General features: G+C 60.1%; 1 protein-coding gene across 2 annotated transcripts; it reads left to right on the forward strand.

The window, feature by feature from the left end:
- The first annotated feature begins 455 nt into the window (after nucleotides 1-455).
- On the forward strand, nucleotides 456-12015 carry YJU2 (YJU2 splicing factor homolog). Of its 2 annotated transcripts, none has more exons than XM_029917404.1 (8): nucleotides 456-566; nucleotides 2318-2418; nucleotides 3634-3778; nucleotides 4942-5076; nucleotides 7041-7222; nucleotides 8129-8252; nucleotides 10077-10274; nucleotides 10385-12015. In XM_029917404.1, the coding sequence occupies exons 1-8, from the start codon at nucleotides 543-545 to the stop codon at nucleotides 10445-10447; spliced, it is 972 nt and encodes a 323-aa protein (XP_029773264.1). In that variant the 5' UTR covers nucleotides 456-542; the 3' UTR covers nucleotides 10448-12015. The 2 variants fall into 2 exon arrangements, with proteins under 2 accessions (XP_029773264.1, XP_029773265.1); XM_029917405.1 differs by having other exon boundaries at nucleotides 10077-10221.
- Nucleotides 12016-16619: the final 4604 nt, after the last annotated feature.

Raw genomic sequence — 16619 nt, forward strand, 5'->3', positions numbered from 1 at the left:
GCCTGGTCTCTGAGTCTCTGCCTGGGACTCTAGGTAAATGTGGGAAGTGGGGCGTCCAGGGTGCTCCTCTGTGGACATGTGCAGCCCGTGGACGCTGAGCCCAGTCCCCAGGTGAGCACTAGGACACGGGAACACGTGTGGCTTCCTGCAACCCAGCACACAGCATAAGCGCTTAACGCCGACCTCGGTGCTCGCCCCAAGAAAGAGTAAACAGTAGGGAATGTCTTGGGCAGCGGGCCCATCACGACGGAGGTTTTAGGAGCCGCTGCTCACCTCTAGAGGGCGCAGCGCCTCCCCTAACTTCCAATCAGCCTGCCTCCTAGGTTGCAACTATCTAGGTTGCAACTCCGGCGAGAAGCTAGACGGATTCGGGTCTTGACAGGCGGGGATCACAGCCAATAAAAGGGAACCTTCGTATGCTCCAGCCAATAATAGCATGAAGGAAGTGACGTCAGCGGAAATACAAGGGACGGTCAGGGAAGTTCGGCAAACACCGAGCCTAAGCAGTCCTCTCGAGCTTGTGGGAGGAGTAGGAAGCAAAGATGTCGGAGCGAAAAGTTTTAAACGTAAGTATTTGCTGACTGGGGCATTCTTCCCGAGGCGGGACATCTCGGATCTCCGGCCTAGGTGGGCTTCCTGTACTCTCCTATTGGAACCTTTTTCTTTTCTCCAACGGTCTTCCGCAGGGCGGGGCTTTCAGGCACCTCCCAATCACCTTCCGCGAGGGGTGGCCCTTCGCAGGCTTTGGGGGCGGAGCTTGGCCTTTTTACTCGGTCACATCCCCTGATTGGTTGGTCTGAAGGGAATTAGCCAATCATTTCCCCTGGGAGACGGGCCGCCTTGAAATGGTCGGCGTTCCCGCCCCGCCCCAAGGGGGCGTGGCTCCACGAGCTCCCGCCCACGGGGGGGTCTGGCTTTGCTCCACTTTCCCATTCTGCTGACGGGGCACCCTTATAACTGTCTTGTAAAACCCGGATTTTTGTGAGGTTTAGGGAGGCTCAGAACACTCAGGATTCGGCTTCTGGAGAAGAGAGCTACTGAATTCCGAGTTCCTCTTCCCCCCGCCCCCGCCAGGAATGTCAGGGGATGAGCTCCCCGGCCGAGGGGGTGGAGTGTAAATATAGGATGTCAGGCCAAACGCCCAGATTTCCAGGGTCGGTTTGATGCCCCGTCCTGCGGGTCGGTGTTCTAATCTTTGAATCACTCATGTTAGGAGTGCATCCCCAGCCCCTTCACAGTCCAGTGCGTGTGCTGGGCTTCGTGTCCCTGAAAGTCCTTCCATGCTGAGGATCCAACTGGGAGCCGTCTCTGTAATTTACTGGTGGATAGTTCTGTGCGCCGGGGGCTGCACTAGTGCCTTGGGCATCGCATCAAGGAGGTGGTCGGGTTGTCTCCATTCAGATGAGAACGTTGCCGAGGCCTGGAGAGATGGGTGATAGCCAGGGGATGGGGGAGTCAGACCCAGGTCCCTGGCCCCGTCACCCGTGCTCCAAACCCCTGTACTGTGCTGTTTCCCCCAGAATCGTGACCCCGCAGGGACTCAGTTTCCTCCTCTGTGAAATGGGTACATCACACTCCATCTCCTAGAGTCTTTGCAAGGATTCTGTGAGACGTGGCACGTAAAGTGTTCCATGTAGCATCGGCGCCTAGTAGGTGCTCAACACACAAGCTGCTGAATTTTCTGATTGTCCATTGAAATTGTTTTTCATAACCCAAATCTGCCTCCACCAAATCTCCCACCTCAGGCTCCAGTGAAGGAGTCAGCGCAGCAGAACTCAGGCTGCCACCCTTGGCTGGCATCTGGGAACTTGAATCCCAGGCTGGTTCCCAAGGTTCCCTGATGAAAATGGCTCCCTGTGCTGAAACTCTGTACAAATGGCATGGGTTTTGCTGCGCGTGGGCCCTCCTCCTGGAGTCTAGGACACCAGAACCTGCGAAGCACCGGGGCCTGCGTGACCTTCCCTCGGCGAAAACCCTGGGCCCTGGGTCCCCGTGAGCTTCCCCGGGAGACTTGTCTCACAGGTGGTGTCCTGTCTCGTGACTGGGGTAATCAGTCACGTCCTGTGTGATTCCGATGGGAGAAGACTCTGGAAGCAGGTGTCTGGTCTCCCCGGACCCCTCCCCACACACCCTTTCCCTTTGCTGACTTGTCCCTGTGTCCTTCTGCTGTAACGAGTGGTACGAGTGTACGCAGAGTCCTAGGAGCCGTCACACCAAGTCATCAAACCCCGGGGGGCCCCTGGGACCTGGGTGCGGCGGTCCCCACAGCCCTGCCCTGGGCCTGAAACAGCTCCCTTGGCGCTTTCACTTCCCACAGAAATACTACCCCCCCGACTTTGACCCGTCAAAGATCCCCAAGCTCAAGCTCCCCAAAGACCGGCAGTACGTGGTACGGCTGATGGCTCCCTTCAACATGAGGTGAGTGTCCCCGCGCGCCTCCCCGTGACAGCTCGGGGGCCACGTGACCGGACCAGCCGTCACTCCTCACGGTTCAGGATTTAGCCCCCTGACTCTTAGCGCTCCCAGCCAGCGTCTGCCTGGAGATCTTGATCATTGGTAGCTAAGTGTGAGTGCGGAGAGAATTCACCTCCTCCCAACAGCCGCGGTTCTCCATACCTCAGGACCTTTGCACGGGCTGTTCCTTCTGCCTGGAATACTCTTCCTCCTTCTCTCACATGGCTGGCTCTTCTTCACCCTTCAGGTCTTGGCTTAAATCTTACCCCCTCAGGGACACCTGGTTGGCTCAGTCTGTAGAGCATGCGACTGTTAATCTAGCGGTTGTGAGTTTGAGCCCCGGGTTGGGTGTAGAGATTAACAAAAAAAGAATAAGTATCCTTAAAAATATGAATATTAAAAAAATGAAATCTTTGGGGCACCTGGGGGACTCAGTCAATTAAGAGCCTGAGTTCGGCTCAGGTCAGGATCTCACAGTTCATGACTTTGAGGCCTGCATTGGGTGGGTTTGACTCCCACTTCGGGTGAGCCCTGCTTCTCTCTCTGTCTCTCCTTGTCTCTCTCTTTCTCTCTCTCTGCTCCTTGCTCACGCTCTCTCAAAAAAACGTAATTATTTAAAAATCTTTAAAAAAAATCTCACCTTCTCAGAGAGGCCCTCCTGACCCCCATCTGTCCCCTTCCGTGGTCCCCTGTCCCTCACAGTCCCCAGAGCTTGCCCTTTGTCCTGCCTCACGCTTACCGTGTCTCCCCAACGCCTAGTCTAGAGATCTTCGCGTTTCTGCGTATGGAAGTTAGATACACCTGATCATCGCAGACCGCTGGTTAATGAAACCCACTGTCTATATATTGTTGGTCTGTTTCTCTCTCTTCTTCATTCCTTCGTTTTGTTTTAATCCGGCAATCACTTTGGGTGCCTGCTGTGTGCCCGGGTCCAGGCTGGGCCCCAGGGGTGCTGCGGGGAGCGAGACGGGCAGAGCCCACAGTCGGAAGCGGGCAGAGATGAAAACCAAGTGCTCAGGCACATTCATGCCCAGCGTATGTGGGACGTGTGCATCGGGCATGAGGGAGAGTGACGGAGCAGGGGGAGGGAGGGAGCCCCGCGTCCCTGGAGGTATGCAAGCAGCCATCTGCAGGAACCTGGGTACGAGATGGCGCGGGCCCCTCCGTCCTGCCCCGCAGGTGCAAGACGTGCGGAGAGTACATCTACAAGGGCAAGAAGTTCAACGCGCGGAAGGAGACGGTGCAGAACGAGGCGTACCTGGGGCTGCCCATCTTCCGCTTCTACATCAAGTGCACGCGGTGCCTGGCGGAGATCACCTTCAAGGTAGACGCCCGCCGGCTGCCCTCCTCCCCGGGTCCCCCCGCCCGCCCCCCCCTGCAGGGAGGCGCCCCTCACACTATCCCCAGGAAGCAGGTGTTTGGGGGGCTGTTTGCGGCCGCTCGTGCGCTCGGGCCGAAGCACAGCCGCAGCCGGCGGACGGTGCTGAGGCATTCGGGGAGCGAGTGACCCGCCGGGAGGCGCTGCCCGGCCGGTAACTGCGCCGACTGGGCGAGGATTTGGGGGGGGGTGCCGAGCAGAGCCTGCTGTTCCCCCTTCCCGTCTTTACGCACCGTCTTCTTACCAGTGCTTTCCCTTTTAGGTTAATAAACAAGATTTGGGGAAAATGAAGAAAAAGTACATTTAAAGAATTACATATTTTGATTACTTTTTTTTTACATTTATTTATTTTGAAAGAGAGCGTGCACCCAAGCAGGGGAGGGGAAGAGGGAGAGAGAGAATCCCAAGCAGGCTCCACACTGTCAGCGGGGGGGAGCCCGATGCGGGGCTCAAACCCACAAACCATGAGATCAGGAGTCCGGTTCAACCAACTGGATCCCCCAGGGGGTCCATATTTTGATTACTTTTTAAACAATAGCTTTAGGGGCGTCTGGGGGGCTCAGTCAGGTGAGCTTCTGATTTCAGCTCAGGTCATGATCTCATGGTGTGTGAGTTCGAGCCCCACGTTGGGGTCTGTGCTGACAGCCTGGAGCCTGCTTCCGATTCTGTCTCCCTCTCTCTGCCCCTCCCCCACTTGCACTCTGTCCCTCTCTCTCAAAAATAAATAAACATTAAAAATTTTTTTTAATTTGGGGCACCCGGGTGGCCCAGTCGTCTGATTCTGGACTTCAGCTCAGGTTATGATCTCACAGTTCATAAGTTTGATTCCCACACGGGGCTCTTCCTCTTTCCCCCACGTTCTTTCTCATTCCCCAAGTAAATAAAATAAAATAAATAAATAAATAAACCTGAAAAAAAAAAAGGAAAGGAAAGAACAGCCCGGAGAAGGAGTAAAACACGAGAGAAGGCGTCCTGGGCCGTGGGCTGTGGGCCGTGGGCTGCGGGCCGCGGGCTGCGGGCCGTGGGCTGCTGGCCGTGGGCTGCCGGCTGGCAGGATCTCTTGATGCCTAAGGACACAGGACTGACGCCTGCCCCTCCCCTGCTCGCAGACAGACCCAGAGAACACGGACTACAGCATGGAGCACGGAGCCACCCGGAACTTCCAGGCAGAGAAGCTCCTGGAGGAGGAGGAGAAGCGGGTGCAGAAGGAGCGGGAGGACGAGGAGCTGAACAACCCCATGAAGGTAGAGCGGGGCGGGGAGGGTGGGCCGCGGCTCTCCAGGTTGCCCCCACCGCCCCTGCCTCCTGCTCGCGCGCCCCGCCTGTCCAGGACCCGATCCTGTGACCTGGTCATGCCATTTGCTCGCAGGGAGCCTCACGGCCTGACCTGCCGCCTGAGCCCCCTTAGCCTGGGTCAGGAGCACATCGGCGACATGAAGGGGCAGGCCTGTGGCGGGAGCCACCGGGCAGGCAGTTGTGGGCGGCCCCCGTGGCTGGGAGCCGCCCCCCGTCCAACAGCCAGCCGGGACCTCAGTCCCTCAGCTCCCTGTCACCGACTCTGCCAGTGGCCTGGGCCCCCGATCAGACCGCTGACCCTAGATGTCACCCTGCCGAGAGCCCAGCGCGTCTCGTGGTGCTGGGCTCCTGGCCCATGCTAGCCCAGAGGCAGGGAGGTTCGGGCTGCCTTAAGCCACTGGGCTGGTGGCCGACTGTCATGTTGCCAGAGGAAGTGATGCACAGAGGCAGGAGGTTGGACTTGAGGACGCAGGGCGCTTTGCTCGCGGCCACCTGCCCCTCAGCTCGCACGGGACCAGGGGCTGTGGGGACCAGAGGTGCAGAAGGAAACGTTCCCTTGACTTCGCTGGCTGTGTGACCTGGGGCAAGGCGCTTGGCCTCTCTGTGCCTCGCTGGCCTCCTCCGCACAGTGGGATTGCTGGCTGTGCCCACAGGCTGGGGTGGGGACTGAGTGAGGTCAGATATTCGAGAAACTCCTGGGGCAGGCCAGCACATGGGCCGTAATCCCCAAGTTCCAGTACTGTCCTTGGCACCTCTGGGGACACTGTCATCTCCCTGTGGAAGGTCGTGCTGTCTTTCCTGGAAGGAAGCGCGCATGTGTGCCCCTTCCGGCCTCCCCGGCCCCATCACGCCCTGCTCTTCCCGCGCCCTCTGCCAGTTTTCTGAGCTGCCGTGGCGGATCTGGGGTGGCGTGGCCAGGGGGGAGCAGAGTGGTGGGGGGGGGGCTCTGCCGGGGCTGCCGGCCTGGTCGCGTCCATCTCGTCCGCTCTCACTGCCCACAGGGGCCATGGCCTAGTGAGTTAGCCCCAAAGTCATGGTCAAGCCACATCTTCTGCAGGCTCGACCAAGACCAGAGGGGCTGTTTCCACCCTGGCGCCCTCCGGGAGCTGGCAGGGGCCTCTGTCCCCGCCGCCTGGGTCCTTCCACCACCCTGCCTGAGCCCCCTCCCCCCGCCACGCTGTCTGAGCCCCTGCACGATGTGGCGCCGCCCTCCCCAAAGCGAGGGACCCAGAAAGGAGCGGCTTTCAGAGTGACAGGCTGGCATCCACCATGCCCTGTCACACCTTGTTCACGAGGCGCGGGTCACTGGAAGGGAATTCAGGCTCTGCTCTCTCAAGGGAGGAGCATCGAAGACATGGGGGACCTGCTTTCCAACCACCCAGGACTGCCACTTCCCGGAGGCTCCCTCCAAGGGCCCCTGGCCTGGAAGCAGCCCAGGGCAGGCCCCACACCCAGCTGTGCCTGGCTCCAAAACCGCCTGCCTCGGGGACCTGGGCTGGCCTTGCCCCCTGAGCCTCTGCAGAAGCGGAGATGTCGCAAGGATGAATTGATCTTCTATTTGGAAACATCTCAGCCTGGCACATGACTGGCTCAGGGTGTCTGTTTTTATCCTTCGTTGTTACAATTTTGTTAAGTGGGCTCAGTGCCCGGCGCAGGGCTTCGACTCCCGACCGGGAGACCCTGCTGCTCGCTGGCTGACTGAGCTGGCCAGGCATCCCTCGTCTTTGTTACATTATTTCATGGTGGGGCTGGGGTGCAAGGCCAGGCCTGCTGGTCCCCCTGCCCCTCGACCATGGGCGCTGCCGTGGAAGCAGGCGGGAGGCCCGCGGACCGACGGGCCCTGTGGATGGAGGCGGGTGGGGGCCTCTCCCTCCCCGGTGCTGAGCCCCGCGGCCCGTGTCCTGCCCGCCAGGTGCTGGAGAACCGAACCAAGGACTCCAAGCTGGAGATGGAGGTGCTGGAGAACCTGCAGGAGCTCAAGGACCTGAACCAGCGGCAGGCGCACGTGGACTTCGAGGCGATGCTGCGGCAGCACCGCCTGTCCGAGGAGGAGCGGCAGAAGCGGGAGCAGGAGGAGGACGAGCGGGAGACCGCGTGAGTCCGCAGGGCCGGGCCGGGCCGCTCTGAGCCGCCTCCGGCTTGCCCTCCGCCTGGAGCACCCCCTTCCGGTCTTCCGGAGCATGCTCAGGGGCCGCCTCCTCCAGGAGGCCCCGTCCTTCCCCCTCCCCCCCAGCATCTAACTTTCCCAGGGCGCCTGTGTCGGGGTCCCCAAGGGACCCCCCGGCCCCCGGGTTTGGTGGTTTGTCAGGTGGACCCTCAGGCCAGCCCACAGTGCTCACACGGCACGGCACCTGCCACCGTGGAACCTTCTCGGAGATTCACCGTCCCCTGGTCTGCGGCCTCCCTCCCCCCTCTAGGGTCCCAACAGGGCCTCGGGCTGGCGTCTGCATTCCCAGGGCCTGGAACAGGGGCCCGTAGTAGGTCCCTGCGGCGTGGGCGGTCGGCAATACCGTGATGGGCAGTGAGAGGAGTGTGTCCAGCACTTTCTGAGCGCCAGGCCCTGGCTGGAGGCGGGCCTGGTCACCTGGCAGTCCAGGGCTCTGTGGTGTTGGGCGGTCCGGGCGTGGCCCTGACCCAGTCACCCGGCCGGGGTTCAGGTTCAGGCAGCGGATGTCATCGGCCAAGCACTTCACTGGCTGCGCTGGGTGGACAGAGGAAAACAAATGTTTTTAAATGTTCATTCATTTATTTTGAGAGAGTGCAGGCAGGGGAGGGGCAGAGAGAAGGAGAGAATCCCTAGAGCAGGTTCCATACGCAGTGCGGAGCCCAACGCGGGGCTCCATCTCCCCAAGATCACGACCTGAGCTAGTGACGGAAGTCGGGTGGCTCCGGGGCGGCCCGGGAGAAGATTGATTTTGAAGGCATTGGAGTGCCTTCCCGCCGGCGCCCCCTGATGGCAGCGCGCGGCAGGACGGCGCAGGCACGGGTACCCTCCCACAGGGCCCTGGTGGAGGAGGCCCGGAAACGGAGGCTGTTGGAGGACTCGGATTCAGAAGAGGACGAGGCTGCCCCCGCCCCACCGCGCCTGGCCCCGCGGCCCAACCCCACCGCCATCCTGGAGGAGGTGAGTGTGAGCCCGAACCTCCGAGCGCTCTCGGCTTCATCAGAGACGATGAGCCAGGGGTAGGCCTAACCTGCTCTCAAAAGGCCACCCGGCGTGTGTCATAAGGGCTCAACAGCGCCTGCGCAGTCCCCGCCAGCCCTAGACCTTCCGGAACTGAGCGGCGGAGGCTACGTGCCAGTAAAAGTTCACGTTCAAGACAGGCTCTCCTTTACTGGCCGCTGCTGCAGCCGCTGAAACAAGGAGACCCCCAAATGTGGAGACTGAAGGACACAGATGTGAGGTCCTGGGGTGACAGCCAGGCAGCTCTGCTCCAGGCGCTTCCCAGCTTCTCGGTCGGCTCTCTCCAGGAGCGTCAGGTCCGGCTCCGGGGTCACGGCCGCACCGAGCCTGCCAGGGCCCCGAGGCTCACAGTCGGATGTGGACTAACGTCATGGCCACACGGAGCCGCAGAGAGTCTGGGAGCCGCAGCCCAGACTGGCGGAAAGAAGGGGAGAGAGAGGATTTGGCCGGTGGGCTGCTAGCATTTTCCCCACCACTGGCTTATCCATGGTGGTCAAGGCCATTCTGGTTTGTGAAAGAAGGGGGTTAATGAGGGAAATCGTAAGCGGCAGTCGCCCCGGAAACAGTGTATTTTAATTCAAACGTATCCGTGGTCTGGGTTACCGGATTGCAAGCCCTGCCCCTGCATAAGACCCTGTCACAAGGGTTTCAACGACACAGGGGTTACTTTTCTCTCCTGTGACATTTTGTGCGCAGCCCTCCAGAACAGGGAAGGTGGCCCCACCGCACGGGTCCCAGGCAGCTGCCCTCTCGTGGTTCTGCTGTCCGTGTGCGGTGCCCTCATCACATGGCATCCCGGTGCCACCTTCACCTCCTGGCGGGAGGAAAGGGGCGGGCAGGGGAGGGGGACGTTCAGGCCGCTGTGCCCTGGGTTCTGCACATCCCGCTGCTCACATCCTATTGGCCAGAGACGAGCCACCTGACCACATCCCGCTGCAAAGGAGGATGGGAAGTGTAGTCTTTCCCCGGGGCAGCCATGTTCCCGCCCAGCTTCCCCTGACTGTCCACGGAGAGCATGGCTCTGGAGGTCGCGCACTGACATCGTTCATCTTTGGCAAAGACCCCAGACGTTTTCTTTGAGGAGCCGTCCCCTGACCAGAGTTGTCACACTTTCTTTCTTGCACAAACCGCCCCCAGAATTGTCTAAAATTCCTCCTTTTTTTCTTGCACCTGAGTAAGAGATTGGGGCCACTTTGAAAGCAGCCGGGGCCTCACTGATGACCCCTCCCGCCCCCCAATTACAGGTGTCCTGCTCACACCTAGTGTGATGACAGATCAAAGGGGTCCCTCCCAGTACAATTTACGCTGGATGTGAGGCTGAGGCCCTTTCTGCCTTCCCCTAACTAGTCCCCAAAGTGGGTGCCTCCATTTTCCCTCATTCCATCAAACATGTTGGTAAAGCATCTTCATGCCAAGAAATGTGTGTGGCTCTGTGGACCCAGCTGTGGACAGGACAGGAACCCACAGCATGGATGAGGGGACACTTAAAAAGGCAGTAGAGGGCGCTGGGGGCATGTAAAGGCAGCACTCACTAGAGCTTGAACTGTGGAGAAAGGTTTCCCAGAGGAGCCAGTACTTGAATTGGGTATTGAAGGGTAAATAGTTCACCAAATGCAGAGGAAAAGGGGCATTCCAGGTGGAGGGAATGGTGTGAGTAAAGGCACGGATGTGAGAAAGTGTGGTATGATTTAGGACTTGTAAGTGCCTGAGAAGGTGGGATCTGGGACAGTTCACTCACTCGTGTCCCCCTCCCCTTACCCCCAGGCTCCAAAAGCCAAGAGGAGGGCGGAGAGCTGGGAACGGAGTGTCGGCACCCTTGGCAGCAGACCGCTGCTGTCAGGCCTTGTCGTGATGAAGAAAACAGACCTGGGTCCTGGCACTAGGCAGAGCCAGGCGTCACCCACCCAGTGTAGGTGCCCGGGGGACCTTGGATCGGAGTGCGGCGCCTCAGACGGCCACCAGGTGGCAGCAACGCCCCCGGTGCTGAGAACCCGGGGAGGGGGGGGGGGGAGGCGCCTCTTACCAGGGCTGCAGGGGTGAGGCTGGTAGGCTAGCTCTGGCTTCTCTCCCAGGCTCCGAAAAGAGCGGAAAGGCAGCTGACCCTGCACCCCGGACGCTCGGCACCTCCTCCCTGAGCCAGCTGGGGGCATATTCGGACAGCGAGGACAGCAGCGGCAGCAACTGAGACCCCTGCCCAGGCCCTTGTCCTGGTCAAGGTCACATGTCACATGTCCCTAGTCATGCTGGTCGCCAGGAGGCCTTGGCACCAACCAGAGCCATGAGGGGGCAAACACAAATGCCCTCTGAGGCTGGCGGGGCCAGCGGGGGCTTCCACCGCTGGACTCGGTTTCTCCCCTGACCCTCCCCGGGGTTGTGGCGTCCCCGACAGCCCTCGGCTTCCAGCAAGCCTCGGTGGAACTCCCTGGCTTCCCTTGGATGGCGGGGAGGGGGGGTCTGCAGTGTTTCGGGCCCTGCCCCCTTTAGCCCCACCCACCACAGTAGCTCCGCCTCCTGCCACCTGAAAACCAATAAAAGGGCATCTCCTCCACCAGCTTCTGAGGACTGGGCCGCTGAAACACACGACCGAGCCAGTCCGGCCTCCTCGCTCTCAGAAGCTAGGAGTTGAGGGTTTGTTGATTGGCCCACATTTGGGGGTGATCTGTTATGTGGCTGTGATCCAAAGCCCACGTTCTCTCAAGGCTGCGGGATCTCAACCCTGGTGTAGTTCTCTTCCACTTCCGCACTTCCTAGTGGGAGGTCCTGCGTCCCCACCTTCACAGCTGACACCCCGGGCTCTCCTCCCGCAATCGTGACGTCAGCTCTCCTGTCTCTCGCGCGCGGGAGCACATTTAGTGTTTGATAATGAGGCTTTGTCCTCGCTGTTTGCGAGATGAAAAACCCCCACTTTTTTCCTTTTAATTAAAAAACATTTTACTGTTTATTTTTGAGAGACAATGCGAGTCGGGGAGGGGCAGAGAGAGGGAGACACGGAATCGGAAGCACAGAGCCCGATGCGGTGCTCGAACTCACAAACCATGGGATCCTAACCTGGGCCGAAGGCCGACACTCAAGTGGCTGAGCCCCCCAGGCTCCCCAAAAAGCTCCCACTTTGGGGATCTGCTTTCCTACAGTGATTTCTGTGCTTAAGTGTGGCTTGAGGCGCACTGGGATCCAGCCAGGGCTTCCGGTGAGGACTCCGGGGCCTGGGTCTTGTAGGTAGACAGGGCCGCTGGTGACGGAAGCCGGGCTCCCGGGGACCTGGCCAGACGGCCCGCCTCCCCAGCTCCATACTCCGCAGCATCGCGTCTGCGGCTTGAAATCAGTCGCACACGCTAGGAGTCTGCCTGCTTCCCCGCCCAGCCCGAGACCGCAGCGAGGCACTTTGTCCCTCCGCACCCCGCCTGCTTTCCCCAAACTCGGCATCGCGCGGGGTGCCCAGGTTATGGCTGCTCAGGCCAGCGGTGCGCGTAAACCAGCCGGAAGTCGTTGTGGAAGAGATGAGGCGTGGCTGCTCTGGTTCACTCTGATTCCTTCTTTCCACCTGTCCCCTGAACTGCCGACTTCCTGTTGCCATGCACACGTGCCATGTGCCATCTGTTACTATTATTTCTTGAAGAGTATTAACTCCGTTCTACAGCATACCTGAGCAAACTACCGTGCCCCACGGCCTGGTTTTGTAAATAAAGTTTTATTGGCACAGCAACGCGCCCATTTGTGTGCACATGACGTATGGCTGCCTTGCTCTACGGTGGGCGAGCTGAGTAGTGCCGAGAGGGACTCTGACCCGCAAAGCCAAGAGGTCAGCGGGCCTGTGTGGGTCCCCTGGCTCTGCACTTCTGCTCTGCTCCCCCCAGCCTCCAAGAGAGGGTGGCCTTGACCCGCCCTCCACACCGCGATTTCCAGGCTCACGCTGTGCCCGTGTTCCTGCTGCCGGAGGTCACCCTGAGGACGGCCGCCAGCTGCCCCCCATGGCACACTGGACGGCCAGCGTTTGTGAAGGGCTTGCCATTGCCAGACTGACGCTGAGCTTGTTCGGGAGACGCGCTCCTTTCAGTTTCCGAGCACATGTAGCCTTTTTTTTTTTGTTTTTTAAGCACCTGCTTTGTGCCCAGATCTGTTTCAGGCACTAGGGCAACAACAGTGAAGAAAAAACAGTCCCCGCTCATCATGGTGACATTATTTTTGGAAGACGGGGGATAAGATAGCAAACCCGCCTAAATATAATAATAAGTTCGCAAGGAAACAAGCGTGTGCCGGAGACGGTGATGGCTCTGGGTGGACATGCGGCGGAGCGAGATGGCTCTGGGGTGTCATCGCCAGGCGCGTGTATCACCCGCCTCCCCTTGCCTGTGCTCACGTCGCCTAACAAGATCTCTCAAACGTTAGCAGCTGGAAACAACAGGAACGTGGGTGTGGTCCTGCTGGGTTCTCTGCTTTGGGGACGCAAGGCTGCGGCTGAGATGTTGGACGGGCTGCGGTCTCATCGGAAGGCCCGCCTGGGGCAGGATCCCGCTGCTCACGGGCTCTGGGGCGGGACTGCCTACGGGGACCCCCACAGCCAGCACAGCACGACAGGAGTCTTTGAGACGTCGCATCCCATCACCTTTGCCCTGTCGTGCTGGCCTGCCACGTTCACGGGCAGGGGATTACACGTGGCTGTGACCACCAGGAGGTTGGGGTCACTGGACGGCGGCCGAGGGTCTGCCTGCTGGGCCCTGGCGACTTCGAGCTTTGCAAGGGCAGCCGTGTGGGTGGGTGCATGGCTCCCAGCACCGAAGGCCGTCCAGGCCCTAAGTAGGTGCTCCACAGATGTGTGTGGCCTAAGTGGGTGTCTCCCCATTCACAGCCGAGGGCGTGGAGGAAACTCCTCCCCTCTCCCCACTTGGGTGAACTGTTTCCTCCCAATTCCCCGCGGGCCCTCCTGCCTCCTCCTGCCCTGTGATCTGGTCTGCTCTTGGCCCCTGGTCCCGTGGGGGTGCCCAGGGCCCAGCTGCGGAGGGAGAGTACACATCGGTCTGGTGTGCGTGCGTGTGTGTGATCGGATCCTGCAGAGCCTCGATCCGCCCCCTCCCCTCCCCTCCGCACATCCCCGGGGACCTCCCTCCTGCTCTCCAGAGCCTGCCCTTCCCCCTCTCCCCACTCCCTCCTGTCTGTCATCCTGGGGCGCTGTCAGGCCTCATCCGGAATCTTCTCCATCAATTCCCCAGGCCTGCTGCACATCAGAGGACTTGGTGGGGGTGCCCCCCCGCATCACCCACTCTGCCTGAGCCTGGGCTGCACAAAGGGCCCATTTCCCAAGCTCCAGCAGCAGGCCAGGCTCTGCACCAGCTCACTGCTCCTTGGCCAAGGGGCTCAGAGGGAGCGAGGGACAGGGCCCGGGTTTGCAGCCCAGGCTGCAAATGACCTTCAGTGACCGTGCTCCCTGCAGAGCCCCCAGGGGCTGGGCCGCGCCTCTCCCATCAGACTGGCCACTCGTGAGGACACAGCTGTGTCTCCTCCACCAGACTAGGGGTCTTTGAAGTTTGAACCACGCCTCCCCCATCAGACTGGGACTCCTAAAGCTGGGCTCCCGTCTCCTCCATCAGACTAGGGGCACCTACAAGCAGGGCCGATTCTCACATGAGAGCAGAAGCCCCTGAAGTCGGAGCCAGGCCTCCTCCATCAGACTGACTGCTTCAGAGGGTAGAATCATGCCTCCCCTCTCAGACTGGGAGCCTAGTAAGCACGCACCTGTCCTCCATTAGACAGGCTTCTGGACCATGTCTCTCCCATCGGACTGTGAGTTTCAAAAGGCAAAACTGTCAAGGAGCTTCTCAGGGCTGAGAGCAGAGTTGGGGCTCCTAAGAGAGGGCTGTGTCCCCTCCATCAGATTAGGAGTGTTCAGGCCTCAGCAGGAGCCATCCCCAAGGGTCCCTTCTTATCCTGGTGCCTTGGCTCCTCCCCCCTGCAGACCGGCTGCTCTACAACACAAGGGTGAGGGGACAGCTCCCAGCCAGGGGCCCCATCTGGCTCCTCCTTCAGGTCCCAGCACATACTGAGCACCTACTGTGTGCCTTGCGCTAGAATATTGTCTGGCCATAAAGAGGAGCGAGGCGCTCACACGTGCTGCGACGGGGGTGGACCATGACACTGTCAGAGAGCCAGACACAAAAAGCCACACAGTGCGAGATTCCGTATGTGTGAAACGCCCAGAGCAGGCTCGCCCACAGGGACTGAGAGTGGACTCGAGGTGCCAGGGGCCGGAGGAGTGGGGGGAATAGGCAGAGGCTGCGGATGGGGGTGGGGTTCCTTTTGGGGGTGATGGGAATGTTCTGGAATTAGCGGTGATGGTTGCACAATCTTGAGAACATTCTCCACCTGCACTGCGCCCACCCAGTGGGTAAAGCAGAGGTATGCAAATTGTATCTCAGAAAAAAAGAAAAAAACCAAGGTGCTGCCAACAGCGTCCCCAAAGTGCTCCACGGAGGTTAGCTGTCACTGGCCCACCTCAGAGCTGGGAGAACAGTCCAGGTCACCAGCCAAGGTCAGGAGGGCTGGGATTCCAGAAAGAGCCACACCCAGGAGAGGCCCCTGATAAACTGCCTCTCAGACCAGGGGCACTGGGGGGAAGGGAGGGACCCTCAGCCAGGGACCCCCAGACCCCTCACCTGCTCCCCATTGTCTGCACAGCGGTCCCCTCCTCTCCCAGCCAAAACGCAGAAACCCAAGAGTTTTTGTGGCTCTTCAAGGGCACACCGCAAGGTCGCCAGACCCCCAGCCTGGCTCTCCGCATCCCCGTCTCCCGCTCCTCCCCCCTCCCAGAACCCCGTCCCCCGCTCCTCTCCTTAGGACGAGGTGGGGGCCAGCCCCGCGAGCAGCCGGCTCAAAAGCGCAGGAAAGTCAAACGCCGTTTGATTCTGCCTCTGGGGCCTCTAATTGCTATTCCTGACACACGCCGTAATTAGAAGGCCCCTTTCAAATATTTATACCTCAGACGGCTCGTATTTATCCGACCGGGAGAGGGCTCAGATTTGATGAGATCTGTCAACAGCTCATCCCCGAGCCGGGAATGGGAATTGCCTTGCGGCTGACAGAAAACAGGACAATTACCCGCCTGCTCCCTGGCAGTCCCCGGGGGACGGGGGACGCTGCCTTGTCGCTGATCGGAGGGGGTGGGGTAGGGATGGAGGACCAAGTTCAACAGGTTCATGTGGGCGACAGCCAAGGCAGGAAAGAGGAAGGCCCATGGTGGCCTCTGCTGCCCTGAGAGGCTTTGTCTTGTCACCTTTGGACCTCAGTTTCTCGGCCTGCAAAATGGGGCTAACCGCATGCGCAGGGGAGGGGGCGGGAGATGGAGAGACACTAATTCATGAAGGCACTCTAGTGGATGCCACCCCAGCCAGGCCGTATCAGGATGTGCAGGCAGCAGTGAGCTGCGGGGTGGCTCTGAGCAAGTCCTCGCCCTCTCTGTGCCTCAGTTTCCCCTTGGGAAAAAAATCACTCCTTTCTGACAACCCTTCCTTGAGCTCCCTGGGGGTTTCTTGTTAGAAGCCCCACTTTGCAACCCAGGAAAGCGAGGCACAGACCGGATAGACCTTGCCCCGACCCACTGTTCTTCCCCAGGGAAATTTCAAGACACTGTCAGCTCAGGACCTCTCTCTGATCCCTCCCCCTTCCCCCAACCCCTGTCTCAGCCACAGGCACCTGCCCACCCTGGGGGAAGGGGCACTGGGAGAGGGGAATCTGGAGTCCCATTCTTCCTGATCACCCCCTCTTACTTCTGCATTAGCGGGAGCTGATCGAGCCCCCTTATGTTGAAAGAAAAGCCTGGAATTGGCCAGCTCACCCCTCTGGCTCCCCTTACCCCAAACCTCTTAGAGTCCTCACCCCCAGTCAGCCGCAGCTGCCAACAGGCAGCCAGGCCAGTCGAGACCCCTGTCATTTCTGTCCCCCTCCCTGCCTCCACCCCCAGAAGCCACAAAGGGACAGATGCTGAGGACACGCGCCAGGGACAGATAGCATCTCCCGTCCCACGGCCAGCTGCCCCAGCCCCCTCCCCCATGGTCCAAGTGGTCCCCTGGGGCGTGCAGGGAGGGGTCCCCGTCCCTCCCCGTTGCCTCCCCGCTTGCTTCTGCGGCATCAACATCAATTTTAGCCAGTGACCTCTGCAAGGATCTGCCGGTCAGTTGCGCCGCCAGATCCTGGCTCAATTTCCACCCTCAGCAGTGGTCGCTCTCACCCCCTCTGCTGGTCAGTTTCACCCCTTCTCGCGGTCAAATCCAGACCCCCCATTTCCAGGCAAATTTCCACCTCGCCTCCCCCCCCCCC

This window comes from Suricata suricatta, chromosome 12, assembly GCF_006229205.1.
Source record: "Suricata suricatta isolate VVHF042 chromosome 12, meerkat_22Aug2017_6uvM2_HiC, whole genome shotgun sequence".
Taxonomy (NCBI): Eukaryota; Metazoa; Chordata; class Mammalia; order Carnivora; family Herpestidae; genus Suricata; species Suricata suricatta.